General features: G+C 36.7%; 1 protein-coding gene across 2 annotated transcripts in view; it reads left to right on the plus strand.

Moving 5' to 3' along the window:
- The window catches only part of marchf4b (membrane associated ring-CH-type finger 4b), a 47,169-nt gene extending 32,216 nt beyond the window's left edge, over positions 1-14,953 (plus strand). The window contains exons 2-5 of one of the 2 annotated variants that reach the window (XR_015498914.1): positions 2,344-2,499; positions 7,584-8,154; positions 8,214-9,432; positions 9,708-10,804. Coding sequence is in view for 1 of the 2 variants with exons in the window: in NM_001030165.1 (NP_001025336.1) it covers positions 2,344-2,499; positions 7,584-7,776; positions 14,517-14,953 (786 nt within the window). In the remaining variant the exon portion in view is untranslated. Of the gene's footprint in view, positions 1-2,343; positions 2,500-7,583; positions 8,155-8,213; positions 9,433-9,707; positions 10,805-14,516 lie in introns of those variants that run through there. The other variant, NM_001030165.1, reaches the window with a different exon arrangement.
- The last annotated feature ends 964 nt before the right edge of the window (positions 14,954-15,917 follow it).

Below are 15,917 nucleotides of genomic sequence, written 5' to 3' on the forward strand. Positions count from 1 at the left end.
GACAAGGGCTTATCTTTTTCTGGACAGCTTCTTTTTTTTGTGGGGGTGGGTAAATCGGTAAAACTGCTTGGGTTTAGGGAAGGAGGAGGAGGGTGTGTCGGCCGATTGGCCGGTCGCTCAGTCAATCATTTAACCAGTTCGATGGACGGTCGTTCGACAGCGGCCTCTTGTGAGTTTACGCGAGAATGGCGGCCACAAGAGACGTTTGAGATGCGAAAAAGCGTGCACAGCGGCCTCTCGCGGATTCGCAAAAACACAAACTGCAAAAATACGTAACTCCCGGGACGTATTTCACGGTCTCCAGAAACGTCTGCTGTTCTCAGAATGAGCCTGGTTAAAAACATAAGTTAAACTTCATTCATTCATTTTCTTGTCGGCTTAGTCCCTTTATCAATTTGGGGTCGCCACAGCGGAATGAACCGCCAACTTATCCAGCAAGTTTTTACGCAGAGGATGCCCATCCAGCCGCAACCCATCTCTGGGAAACATCCACACACACTATGGCCAATTTAGTTTCTTTAATTACCCTATACCGCATGTGTTTGGACTGTAGGGAAAACCGGAGCACACCCACACGAAGGCTGGGAGAACATGCAAACTCCACACAGAAACGCCAACTGAGCCGAGGATTGAACCAGCGCCCTTGCTGTGAGGCGACAGCACTACCTACTGCGCCACTGCTTCGCTCATTAGTTAAACTCATTATACCTAAACATAAAATAGTCCTGCAAAAGAAAATAATAAATACAAATATTCCTGCACTCAAATTAATTTTTTTAGATTCCATTTTGGGTAAATTATTCGCCATTAATGATTGAGTAAATTTTTTAAATACAATTTTGGGTTTGTCTATTTAATCATTAATTTATTAATTTTCCTTTGGCTTAGTCCCTTATTTATCAGCGGTTGCCACAGTGGAATGAACTATTCATGCATACGTTTTACACAGCGGATGCCCTTCCAACTGCAACCCAGTACTGGGAAACACCCATGCACACTTACATTCACACACACATACTTATACACTACAGCCAATTTAGCTTATTCAATTCCCCTATACCGCATGTATTTGCACTGTGGGGGAAACCGGAGCACCCGGAGGAAACCCATGCCAACACAGGGAGAACATACAAACTCCACACAGAAATGCCAATTGGCCCAGCTGGGGCTCGAACCAGAGATCTTCTTGATGTGAGGCAACAGTGCTAACCACTGAGGCATGCTGCCTTATTTAAATATATTTATCATTAATAATTGATCATTTACTCACCCCCCTGGGAATGTTGTTCCAAAGCTGCTCGACTTTCTGTGAATACAATAGAAGCTGATCTGGTTCTGATTGATATTTGTATTTTGACCTCATTATTCCTTTAAATATACAGCATGAAGTCCGCATTAGTTTCACAGAACTGCTCCCTATACATTATGCAGTGAAAGAGTCACTTTGTATGAATGCCGTCCTTTAGTTCAGTCTTATTTTTCCGTTTGAAATTCATTCAGTGTCCAAGAGGAAGATGAATTATTTGTTCTGAAATTGTCAATTCGCACACTTCTTCATCTTTCATTATGCATGAACTGTCAACTGCAGCTCCTAAACACAGAGATAAAACACTGAAAAATAAACAGGCTAGAAAAGGTGCAGATAAAAACAGAACTTTATATAAAAACACATTTATACAGGAGCAAACAAAAGCAAAACTTACTTTAATGACTGCATATTAGGTAGTAACATTTCCAATGCCTATAAACTAGATTATAATAATTCATAGTAAACACTGTAATGGATACTCACAAATACAAGAAAACCTTGATTTTATAGAGCAAAGAAAACGTTCATGCAGTCATCTTAGTGTGCAGGATCTTTATGTGGAAATCAGTCAACAAAATAATGAATGAATCTCGAAACAAAGTCAAAATACACTCATCGGCCACTTTATTAGGTACACCTTACTATTACCGGGTTGGACCCTCTTTTGCCTTCAGAACTGCCTTAATCCTTCGTGGCATAGATTCAACAAGATACTGGAAATATTCCTCAGAGATTTTGGTCCACGATATTGGCTTAATAGCATCACACAGTTGCTGCAGATTTGCATTAACGAACAGTTAGACAGGTGTACCTAATAAAGTGGCCGGGGAGTGTATGTTCTATTTCTAAAGTTTTCTATTTTATTTTATCACTTATTTTATTCCATATTTATTTTTTTCCTATTGATGATCTTATTTTTAAAGTCACAGCTGGTTGTATGTGCATTCCACTGCGTACTGTACTGTGTATATGACTAATAAAAATTTACTTTGAATGTCCCCACCATTCACAAAAATGTGTGTGTGTGTGTGTAGGGTGAGCTGTTGAGTCCGTGTCGCTGCAGCGGGTCGGTCCGCAGCACTCATCAGCCGTGTCTCATTAAGTGGATCAGTGAAAGAGGCTCGTGGACCTGTGAACTCTGCTACTACAAGTATCAAGTGATCGCCATCAGCACCAAGAACCCACTGCAGGTAAAACACCTCATCATCTTCACTCAACTATTCAAAGCAGTGTTCAAGACTGTTAGTGTTATGAACAATGTAAAATGTGATAAAATTATTTGCACGATTCTTTGATGAATAGTAATATAACTTTGTTTATAACTTTGTCAATGTCTTTAGAGCTAATTGTGACTAATTTAAAGTATTCTTGCTAAAAAACAAATTAATACAATTAAATATAAAAAATGTTTTGAACAGCTGTGTACTTAAAAATGCTAAAGAACAATATATATACACATATAAGAATATTTACAGTTGAAGTCAGAATTATTAGCCCGCTTTGAATTTTGTTTTTTTTTTTATAAATATTTCCCAAATGATGTTTAACTGAGCAAAGAAATTTTATGTCTGATAATATTTTTTCTTCTGGAGAAAGTCTTATTTGTTTTATTTCGGCTAGAATAAAAGCTGTTTTTAATTTTTTAAAACCTATTTTAAGGTCAATATTATTAGCCCCTTTAAGCTGCATTTTTTATCGATAGTCTACAGAACAAATAATCATTATTCTGTACAATAATTTGCATAATTAATTACCCTAATCTGCCCAGTTAAACTAATTAACCTAGTTAAGCCTTTAAATGTCACTTTAAGCTGTATAGACGTGTCTTGAAAAATATCTAGTCAAATATTATTTACTGTCATCATGGCAGATAAAAGAAATCAGTTATTAGAAATGAGCTATTAAAACTATTATTATTAGAAATGTGTTAGAAATCTGATCTCGTTAAACAGAAATTGGAGAAAAAAATAAACAGGGGGCTAATAACTCAGTGGGGGCTAATAATTCTGACTTCAACTGTAAATACATACAGTGCTCAGCGTAAATGAGTACACCTTTTTTGAAAATCAATCTTTTTATTCCTTTTTCAGTAACTATATATATATATATATATATATATATATATATATATATATATATATATATATATATAAAATTATTTTTATTTTTATTTTTTGCTGCATTTTAACAAGGCAGCCAGTTATATTTATTAAAATAAGAGGTTGACTATCAAACATCTTTAGAAATTGTATATTTTTGTGTTTGTCTTGATTTTTCCTATTTGTTAAAATGTTATTTAATATTTTTCTTCAACATATTTTGGGTGTACTAATATTTGGACTGTGATTGAAACTTCAGGTATTTTGTTAGACTAGTTCAAGATTTGTCTTTGGTAATCTAATGTACAGTGTATGCACAAATATATTAATGCTAAGCATCATATAGAAAATATGAATTTTAAAGAAAGATCTACACTCTCAGAAAAAAAAGGTACAAGGTGGTACTAATGATGTTTCTTAAGGAACAGTTTTGTACCTTTGTAAAAGTTGTACCTTATATGGTACAGAAAAGACCTCTTATGATACTGTTCTGTACCTTTTATGGTACAATAGAAATGAAGGTAGACAGTTGTTTTCATTAAAAAAGTACTTAACTGTTGGACAACTCCATTACAATATTTATGAAAATAAATATTACTGGAAAGGCAAGTTGATTTTATGAATCATTTCCATATTAAAACATACATCATCATTTAAGAAACTCATAAACATTAATTATTAAGTTCTATAGAACAAAATAACTGGTAAAACCAAGCTATAGGTATTGTAAACTAAACATTTAAGCACTTTTAATAAACATTTGATAAGTTTCTGATGAATAGATTTTCATTATTGATATCCACTATGAATGTGCTTTCCACTACACACGTGAGCTGGCAAAAGTCCTGCATATGCAAAGTGTTAATGCAGACATTTTACTATAGTAAAACTAATCAAACATTGTGCATATCTCATTACAATACTGTTGATTATATTTCTATTTGAAAATGAAGTAAATCAAATGAACTTTTAATTTATTACAAAGGTATTGTGTAAAAACTGGAGGAAAAATGTGAATGTAGGGGAATGTAATGCTGTAACATTTGTGTGAAAAGTGTGAAATGTTTAGAAAGAAATAGATCTTTTGATCTGTATTAAAGTATTTTTTATTCTTTATTGTAAATGGAAAAGCTGCATTTACACACAAACAAACTTAAAACAAATCATTGTTTATAAATGTATTTGATGTTTTATTTTTACTGAAAATAAATTGATGCATTTTGGATATACAGTAGCAAAATGCCTTTAAACAGTTCTTGAAGGAACACATTTGACACTGTTAAGGTAAAAAGTGTCTTGTCTCTGTGGTGGTGCCTTCATGATCAGATTTGTATCTTTGATGAGGGTACATCGGCAGGTTTTAAAAGCCAAAGGTACATTTTGGTCTCTCATGGTATAAATCATGTCCTTAAAGGTACAAACTGCAACAGATACAGACTGGTAGAACTGCAACAGAACTACAACTGCTACAGATGTGTTTCTTTGTCTTTCTTTGTCTCAAAAAGTGTCAGGGTTTCAGGAAGGATGAGGGAGCGAGGACTCAAGTGCAAATGCAGGATAATTGATAATAGAAATAAAATAAAAGAACAACAAAAACCACCCCGAGGGGGAAAAACATAACTTTAACACTAACAAACTTGACACAACAAGAACAAGGCAAGACTGGAGCAGGAACACGGGGAGTGTAGACAACGAACTGGCACAGGACTCAAAACATGAGGGGATTTTAAAGCAAAAGTAAATCGACACAAACAGGTGAACATGACAAACTAATAATGAGTTAACAAGGAGGGTGGGACTAGACAATAGACGGGAGAGCGCATGACACAGAGAGACAACACAAGCAATGCGCTCACATAACACAGGACAAGAACATGCGGCCAATGAGAGAACTCATTAACCGCATGTTCACGACAAGACAAACACAACACTGAAGCACACGACAAAAGCACGTGACCACAATGTAAACACCAAGCCATGTGCTTTGATGAGAGACGCAAGACACGAGCACACGATGAATGAAAACACTCACCGTGCGCTCACACACGCAGCGTGCATGCTTCATCCCAGCGCCGACTAAAACCAACAAGACTGAGACGCGGGGAATGAAACACCACGCTGCTGACAGACGAAAACACAAACACGAGTACAAGAGCGCACGCGTCTGAGGGACTGCATCAAGCAGGAGCGCGCACACTCTGCGTACACCCACGACGGCGCGCGCGCACACAGAGACAGAAACAGGACCAGACATGGGTAGTGTCCGAGCTCTGCCACTAAAACAAGAATTTACAAGACCAGAGTGGCAAAACCCTGACATAAAGAGGTGCTTCCCCAATGACAAGGGTTTGTACCTTCTTTGGTACAACATTGTACCATTTTTTTCTGAGAGTGTATGAGAGAGTTGTACTTATTTATACTCAGCACTGATGCATTAACAAACATAACAAATCTCCAAATTTGTACCTATTTACAGTAGTACATAAATTAGAATCAATCTGACTCATTAGACCAGTTAAGGTTTTTACAGAAGTGTTTTAAAACTCAAAATGATTTAGTTTATTAGAATCATTTGAATGTTAAAATATTGGAATACAAATAAAAAACGATATTACTAATACTACTAATACATCCCTTCTTAGACTTTACAGACCTGAAACTTGCCTATAGCACTTATTCATTGTTGCTCTTAGTTGTGTAAATTGCTTCCTTGTCCTCATTTGTAAGTCGCTTTGGATAAAAGCGTCTGCTAAATGACTAAATGTAAATGTAATGTAAATGATATTGGGGGAAAAAAATGACATTTTGATGAATTGTATTTCTGCAATATACAGTTGAAGTCAGAATTATTCGTCCTCCTGTGAATTTATTTTCTTTTTTAAATATTTCCCAAATGATGTTTAGCAGATTTAGGAAGTTTTCACAGTATTTCCTATAATATTTTTTCTTCTGGAGAAATTCTTGTTTGTTTTATTTTGGCTGAAATAAAAGCAGATTTTCATTAAAAAAAAAAAAACTTTTTACAGTCAAAATTATTAGCCCCCTTAAACAATATTTATTATTTATTTAATAATTTATTTTTATTGTTATTATTATTATTATCATTATTAATTACCCCAACTTGCCTAATTAACCTAGTTAAGCCTTTAAATGTCACTTTAAGCTGAATATTTTGAAAAACATCTAGTCAAATATTATGTGCTGTCATCATGACAAAGATAAAATAAATCAGTTATTAAAAATGAGTTATTAAAACTATTATGATTTAGAAATGTGTTGAAAAAGTCTTCTTTCAGTTAAACAAAAATGGGGATATACAGGACGGCTAATAATTCAGGAGGGCTAATAATTCTGACTTCAACTGCATATATAAATAAAATAATATTAATAATAATAATTATAATGTTAAATTATGCAGTCATTCCTTTGTGTCTGTGTGGTTTTAAATAACAGTATATACATGACATGTGAAATACATTGTGTTATCCAATAGTATCTGAATGCAGCCTTGATGATGCAAGCTGAGATTGCCTATCTCAGAGATGCAATGTCAGACACAATGCACTCAATGGAGCTAGTGACATCACTGGGTTAGGGGTGGGGTTAGGTGAGCGCATTAAAAAGCATTGCATGCAGCTCAGATTGCATCTGCACCAAGTCTGCATCCAGACCCCTCTCGTATAATCTGCTGTTTTAGAACATGCAGAATAATGGACCCTTTTCACATTTCCGGGGTTTCTCGGCTGCAGAAGTCGTCATTATTAGGTAATCTTAGAGCGCAGTGAAAGGGAGAGTATAACAAATACTTTTATTACAATCATATTTGCTGAAATAATAAAAGAAAAACTCCAGGATGGTGTTAAGACTTTCAAAAGAAGGAAAACAAATACTTTGAGACTGATAACGGCAGCCGGAAGAGAGAATAATGTCAGATTTACTTTCCTGCTTCCTTAGACGCTGCATTAGAGACACCTCACACAAGCGGTGAAAAGTTTATTGTAATTTGATGCAAATATGATATAATACATATATAAATACATATAAATATTTATACTTTTAATTAAAAACTTCCAAACTGATGCTGATGACTGTTAAACATGTCTTGTGAAAAGGGTCCATAATGGAATACTGTTATGTAAACAAGCAAGAGTGTCTGTGTGTGTGTTTTGATGAAGTGGCAGGCGATTTCGCTCACAGTCATAGAGAAGGTCCAGATAGCGGCGGCGATCCTTGGTTCCCTGTTCCTGATCGCCAGCATCTCGTGGCTGGTTTGGTCGTCTCTCAGTCCTTCAGCCAAGTGGCAGCGGCAGGACCTGCTCTTCCAGATCTGCTACGGCATGTACGGCTTCATGGACGTCGTCTGCATCGGTATGGGCACTTCTGCATGGTGTCAAAGATCATGTTTTGATGGCAGATGAAGTTTGACATCCTACTTAGATAATTAAAAACAATTATTTAACCTTTGTGTGCTGTTGGGGGTGTTTTCATGCACTCTGGGGTGATGTTGAGGCTTAATTTGGCCACAACTTTCTCTGGGTTTCAGCTAATGGAATGATTTTTGTTGACAAATCTAATGTTGACAAATATTTAGGGAAAACTCTTCGGAAATTTCACTAATACGCTCTGGCCAAATTGACTACACTTTCGTTGTGTTGGTGGCTGTTTTTACCCAATTGACTTTTAGGTCCCACTTTATATTAAGTGTCCTTAACTACTATGTACTTACATCAAAAAATAAAATACAATGTACTTACTGTGTTTATAATGTATTTGAGAACACTTGTGGTGCTCTTGAGTTGGGATAGAGGTTGGGTTATAGACAGGTTTGGTGGCATGGGTAGGTTTAAGGGTGGGTTAAGGTGTAAGGGATGGTCAACAGTGTATTTACAAATGTAATTACAAAAGTTAGTTACAGATGTAATTACATACATGTATTTAATCAAGCATAAGTACTAAGGGTGTCACGATCCTCCAAATCCTCGATTCGATTACATTTTCGATTCTAAAGGCACGATTCGCATGACCAATTAATTATTTGTAGCCTACCGTTTAAACTACCTGACCTGCATGGTCTTTGTTTTACCCATAAACAAATCATACAGTAAATGAATAAAGGTAAGTTACACACATAATTACCACCTGTCAATCACTTTTTCTGCGGGACTCGTGAATTGGCAGTGATCTGTGTCGTTATAATGGCGTCGGTAAAAAAGATGCACAACCAACAGGAACCAGCCAACAGTATCTGAGGTGTTCGATAAAATGACTAAGTACTTGTGTGAAAGTAAAAGATGGAAGCAGTCTGCTGACCCACTGACTGCCTTGACCCGCTGTCTCGAGCGCATGGCAATGTGTGTGCGTCTGTGTCTGTGTGTGAATGAGTGTGTGTGGTCACGTGATGTGCGTTTTCAGCGGTAGTGAGGAAGGAGGGCTGCTCAGAAATGCTACACGCCAGTGTGGATGTGGATCGTTGTCGTTCTAAAATGCCATTTAAAAACAAAGACAGTGTAAATACCGTAATACGTATATAGCAGAGCTAGCAAACTGTGTTTTTTTTGTCGACAACACGAACGTTGTCAACATAACTCACTGGAAATCCAAAATGCTTACACACCGGCGACTTCATTGAAAGAGGAGAGGGTTTAAGCTCTGTCGACGGGTCTCCTGCTTCTGCTGTTTAACAAGCACTTCAACAAGCCTGTTTTTTTCCCGCTTGGCAAGCCAAGCTGACGTGACATGGGGGCGTGGCAGCATCGACGATTCTATTTTTTGATTCGATAATCGAAATTGAGCATAAATTTCAATCGATTTCGATTAAAAATCGAAATCGTGACACCCTTAATAAGTACACAGTAAATACATGTATTTACACAATAAGTACATTGTAACAAACTATTAATTCCTGTGTAAGTACATATTAGTTAAGGCCAACTAATATAAAGTCGGACCGACTTCGATTATAATCACATTTTTAGATTGCAAAGCCATATAATTATGCATCCTTGTTTGTTGCTGGTTTTTCCTGTAGGGAAGAGGTATCACAATCACCAGCGATCTAAAACACCATAGATCGCTGGAAAACACTCACAGGCGCTAAGGGACTACAAATCCGCCACTTCATGGAATACAACTCCATACATGCACTCCGCTCACACACACATGTTCCTGATCCTGACTGATTGCACACACACCACCGGAGGACTGTCAAGGACCGATTACACACTCTATTAACACTCACTCTAGTCGCTGGCTGCGTCCGAAACCGCATACTTACGTGATATATAGTACACTAAAATCAGTATGTTAGCCGTGTAGTATATCTGAATTCATAGAATTCGAAAATCAGTAATGCGAAAAGTAGCTAGCTGACTTACTACTACCGGCGAGATTCTGAAGAGCACGCTGCGCTATCCCATGATGGCCGGCGAAAGAATTCATGAATAGGATATAATCGACGCAACTGACGCAGGTAGGTTACGTGACCAAGACAAAATGGCGGATGTAGTATGTCCGAATTCCATTCATACTTTTCACATTCACACTGTATAGACCGTATTTTTTTAAACGGCTGAGTAGTACGTTTAAATTTAAATGCAGTACCTACTGAGTAGTAGGCGGTTTTGGATGCAGCCGCTGAGTTTTGTAATCTGTGACATTACGACGCGTTTCTTTTGTCTTGTTTTGCCGTGTTTTGATCCTCGCCTTGTTTATTTATCTGTCTGCTGCCTGCCTTCCGACCTCTCGCCTGTTACTTTGACTACTTCCTGGGGCCCCAAGCGGCCGGTTATCTTGCTTATTGGTTAAATCCGCCCCTGAGTACAGGTGTATTGAATAAGCTACGTTGGCCGTAGTGTATGAGTGTGAATGCAAGAGTGTGTGGGTGTTTCCCAGTGTTGGGTTGCAGCTAGAAGGGCATCACCTGTGTAAAACACATGCAGGATAAGTTGGCGGGTCATTCCGTTATGGCAACCCCAGATTAATAAAGGGACTAAGCTGAAGGAAAATGAATGAATGAATGCATTTTATTTTTAATGCGCTTTTCTCAAACTCAGAGCGCTAAATAAAACAGTTTATATTTGTAACTAATTTAAATGGCAACTTTTTTCAAATATATTTCTTGCCAATAAATTAATTGGGGAAAAAATAATAACAAGTACGAAGCAAGCATTGAAAGAGTTATCAAAGTCAAAGTCAGCTTTATTGTCAATTCAACCACATGTACAGGACATATAGAGAATCGAAATTACGTTACTCTCAGACCCGAGGTGCCCAACATATGATGTTAATTCAAAAAGTAGAGTTTTAAGAAAGAATTTACAATAAATACAATTATACATAAAATGTAATCTGAATATATACCTACATTTTGTCTAAATATGTACATAAAATGTGATCTAAAGAATAAAAAAAGAAAGAAAAATTTGTAATCAATACAATACAACACATTAAGGGCATATGGCAATGAGTGCAAACCAGAGTTGTGCAGATAGAATCGTAAAAAGTGCAAAAAGTCTTGTAAACATGAGAATTATGATAAAATTATGATTATTTTTGTACCTCTGAGATATTACAGTCTGCCATCTGCAAACAGAAAAACGTAATGAAATAATCCCAGTTATGAACTGGCCTTGACAGTACAGTACATATCCGTCGATTCCTAAGTTTAAATGCAGTATATTCAGCCAGGGATTAATGCAGTTCAGCTTTTGATTCACCACGAGGACGTTCTGGGTTTCAAAAGTTGAGCATGTTTGCTTAGTCAAATTAATACATGCATATGAAAAGATCAAAGATTACTTAAATATGAGTGCAGTCCGTATATGTGTTTAGAATGAAAGCAGAAAACCTTGACAAAAAACTAAACATACCTCAGATCATCTTCTGTGATTGACAATGAATCAGTGACCATGAGCTGAACGCAGCCAGATTCACATCTAAATGAAGAAAAAGATTATGCATCAGTATTAATATTAACTTGTTAATATTACTGCCTCATGTTTCAGTGATTTAGATGGATGAAAGCATCACTAACATGAATCTGTGTGTGATAAATTCACATTCTCACAGATTTAATGAACAAAGTCACACACACACACACACACACACACACACACACACACACACATACACACACACACACACACACACACACACACACACACACAAGTTGATATTTATACAGTTTTATGAGATATTTACAGTAGTAAATGTATAATGGAACATGGTCTTTACTTAATATAATAATGACTTGTTCGCTATTTCAAAAAACAACCCAAACAAGTTCAGCTTAAAGCACACGCAGAGAAAAAAGAGAGTCTCAAATAAAGAGGATCTGGGCCAGACTCTGCCGTCTGCCTCTATTAACATCACCTCCAATGCAAACTCTGATAAAAGCAGACAGAAATCAGAGGGAAACTGCAGGAGTTTAGATTAGAGACTCTTCAGACAGAACCACTAGATCAGATTATTAGTGTGTATGTGTGTGTGTGCACAGTAGTCGCATAACAGAGTCTGCAATGTTGAGTTGAGATAAATTTTAATGAAGAATAAGTGGTAGCACTTTCTAATAACTACACACTATAAATCATTTATTAAGCATTAGCAAATAGTGAACTCATTATCTGTTAAGCATTAACTCTACATTAATAAACGTTACTAAGCAGTTTATAACTGCAGCTACAAATGCTCTATTCTTGACTTATAAGCACCTATATAATGTGTTTACTGACTGTATTTTCATACTTAATGATTTATTTTTCATTACTAAATTAAGTATCAAATTATTTACAAACCGTTTTTATTTAAGAGTAGTTGAGGGTTTTTAGGGTCATTCAGAAAAAGTTAGTAAATGATTAATAAACTATTGAAATCAACGTTTATATGTCTTATTATTCAGGCATATAGTAATGGTTACTATATATGTTAATAAATGCTTTATTAACTCAACATTATGCAGTTTTGTGACCTAATCTAAAGTGAGGACTATTCATGCTTTATAAATCCCTTATAAATGACAAATAAAGGCTCAGTTAAATTCTAAACAGGAAGAATGACATTATTCATTCCTATTTATTTAAAGATGTTTAAATGAAACTGTACTTAAAATGAAAAATAAATCTTTGCAAGCTTATCTAAAATAAAATCACTAAATATTGCATCTTATTTTATTGTTTAATTATTATATTGGGTAACACTTTACAATAAGGTTTATTAGTTAATGCATTTACTAACATGAACTAATCATGAACAACACACGTACAGCATTTATCAATCATAATTGAACATTTACTAATGCATTATAAACATTCAAGTCCATGCTTGTTAACATTAGTTAATGCACCATGAGTTAACATGAACTAATAATGAACTACTGTATTTTCATTGACTAATGTTTACTAATATGAATAAATACTGTAGTAAATGTATTGTTCATTGTTTGTTCATGTTAGTAAATGCATTAATTAACATTAACTAATGAACCTTATTGTAAAGTGTGATCCAATTTCTGTACCTACCGTTTGTCTCTCAGAGAAACCATAAAGAGATGTGTATTTGACATTTTTCATTAGCTGTTTTGCAATTATTCTTGCTTTCAATTAGTTTATTTTTTATTTTTATACATGATTCACACCCTTACAAAATTACCCCAGTCAATCTAAATTCAAGATTTTTTCCAAATAGAGCTATTTAAAGGTGCTGTGTCTAAGCTTTTGACTCATCTAAAGCATAAAAACACCATAATATGTTTGCAGATATTTTAAAATTGAACTCTTTGGGGTAAATGCCAGGCGTTACGTTTGGAGAAAAGCAGGCAGCGCTCATCACCAGGCTAATAGCATCCCACTAATAGCATGGTGGGGGCAGCATCATGCTGTGGGGATGTTTTTCAGCAGCAGGAACTGGAAGACTAGTCAGGATAGAGGGAACGATGAATGCAGCAATGTACAGAGACATCCTGAATGAAGACCTGCTTCAGATTGCGCTTGACCTCAGATTGTGGCGACAATTCATCTTCCAGCAGGACAATGACCCGCCAAAATATCAATGGAGTAGCTTCACAACAACTCTGTGATTGTCCTTGAGTGGCCCAGCCAGAGCCCAGACCTCAATCCTATTGAACATTTCTGGAGAGATCTGAAAATAGCTACACAGTTGCTTCCCATCCAACCTGATTGTGGCATCATATTCAAAAAGACTTGATTGCTGCCAAAGGTGCATCAACAAAGTATTTAGCAAAGGATATGAATACTGATGTACATGAGATTTTTCAGCTTTTTTATTTTTAATAAATTCAATCAATTTCAAAAACGCTTTTTCACATGGTCATTATGGGGGATTGTGTGTAGAATGTTGAGGAAATCAATCAATTTAATCCATTTTGGAATAAGGCTGTAATATAAACAAATGTGGAAACAGTGAAGTGCGATGAATACTTTACGCATGCACTGTATATAGAATCTACTAACGCCAGCTATTATTCACTTAAATTGACCCACCAATTTGATTGCGCAAATGTTCTGTTACCACTCTGTTACCACATGGTAACATGCCACATTCATTACTCCGATCTGTTCCAGGAACTCACAAATTACCAATTAAGCACTGCATATTAAACCAATTTAACATTATTAAATGTAGATGCTGAATCACTGACATATGCTCTAATAAAGAGTCACAGTTATGAAGTTCAGTTTCAGACGGTTTATTTTATTTACTAGATCTGAGGTGAACTATCTGCTGCTGCTTTCAGTAGTATGGCAATAAATGTCCTGTAAAATGGCATTCAAACGCACATTATAAGCATTTAACACTTAATAAATCACATGAGGTGTACATGAGGTGAGCATTGTCACTTTATCATCCATTGCTTTTAATTTAAAACTCGCTTCTGTTGGTGTTGTCAATCTGGCAACCTGCGCTTGCATTTGCTTTGATCCATAAATGCAATACCTAGTTCAACCACTGGGTGTCAAACTTACATACTTCACCTTTAAGCCATCTGGTGAAATTGTATTCATGTCAATATATATTGCATAAAAAAAATATCACAAGTCAGATTTTTTATATTGTGCAGTCTTCATACTATGCATCCCTCCTTCTCTCCGCAGCACTAATCGTCCACGAGGGCCCGTCTGTTTTCCGCATCTTCCATCGCTGGCAGGCGGTCAACCAGCAGTGGAAGGTGTTAAACTATGACAAAAAGCGGGACAGCGAGCAGCAGAAGAGCAGCGAGGAGCAAACGCAGACTCTGGTCCAGCAGAGAGAGAACACTGGATCAAACATCTCTCCATCACTGTCCTCTATTCTAGCGGCTGCCGCTTCTCCAGTGCTGGAAAACACAGCGGACTCACAGGACTCTACAGGAGAATATATGGATGCAGACGGGACCACTTTACCAGATCAACACTGTCCATATAACCTCCTGCAGCTGCTGAGCCACTTACGGCCACACGAGACTCGAACCCTGAGCGGCAACGTTAGCACCAACACCAACTCCAGCAGCAGCAAACCCAGAGAGGTGGTGATGAGAGTTACGACCGTCTGAGAGTGATTACTAGACTTATGAGCACACGCTGGAACTGCAATATATATGACTTTATGAATGATAACGATGATGTTTGTCTGTTTTAAGTGCTCAGGATGAGAATTTAAAGGGCCAGTTCACTCAATTCTGTCATGGTTTACTCGCTCTCGTGGTGTTTTTACGATGTTATGAATCTTTTTCCCCTGTGGAACACACATAGTTATAAATAGAATTGATTGATTAATGTCAGAGTGACACGGTGGCACAGTGGTTAGCACTGTCGCTTCACAGCAAGAAGGTCGCTGGTTCTAGCCTCGGCTGGGTCAGTTGGCGTTCCTGTGTGGAGTTTGCATGTTCTCCCCGTGTTGGCGTGGGTTTCCTCCGGGTGCTCCGGTTTCCCGCACAGTCCAAACACAAGCGCTATAGGGGAATTGGATTGACTAAATTGGCCGTTGTGGATGAGTGTGTATGGGTGTTTTCCAGTACTGGGTTGCAGGTGGAAAGGCATCTGCTGTGTAAAACACATGCTGGATAAGTTGGCGGTTCATTCCGCTGTGGCGAACCCTGATAAATAAGCGACTAAGTCAAAAGAAATGATTAATGTCAAGCTTTAAAAAAGCATGATGTTATTATAAAGTTATATTATTATAAAAGTAGTATTTTATTTTGTATTTGGATTAAAACTACAGAACAAACGTTATTCAGCATTATTTTTGATTTCCTCCGGGTGCTCCAGTTTCCCCCACAGTCGAAACACATGCGCTATTGGTGAATTGGGTGAGCTAAATTGTCCATAGTGTATGTGTGTGAATGAGTGTATGGGTGTTTTCCAGTACTGGGTTGCAGGTGGAAGCGCATCCGCTGCATAAAACATGGATAAGTTGGCAGTTCATTTGGTTGTGGCGAGCCCTGATTAATAAAGGGACTAAGCCGAAAGAAAATGATTTAATGAAAATTGAAACAATACATTTTATTTTATTAATAA

The sequence above is a fragment of the Danio rerio genome, chromosome 9 (genome assembly GCF_052040795.2).
Source record: "Danio rerio strain M-AB ecotype USA chromosome 9, GRCz13ab, whole genome shotgun sequence".
In the NCBI taxonomy this organism is placed as follows: domain Eukaryota; kingdom Metazoa; phylum Chordata; class Actinopteri; order Cypriniformes; family Danionidae; genus Danio; species Danio rerio.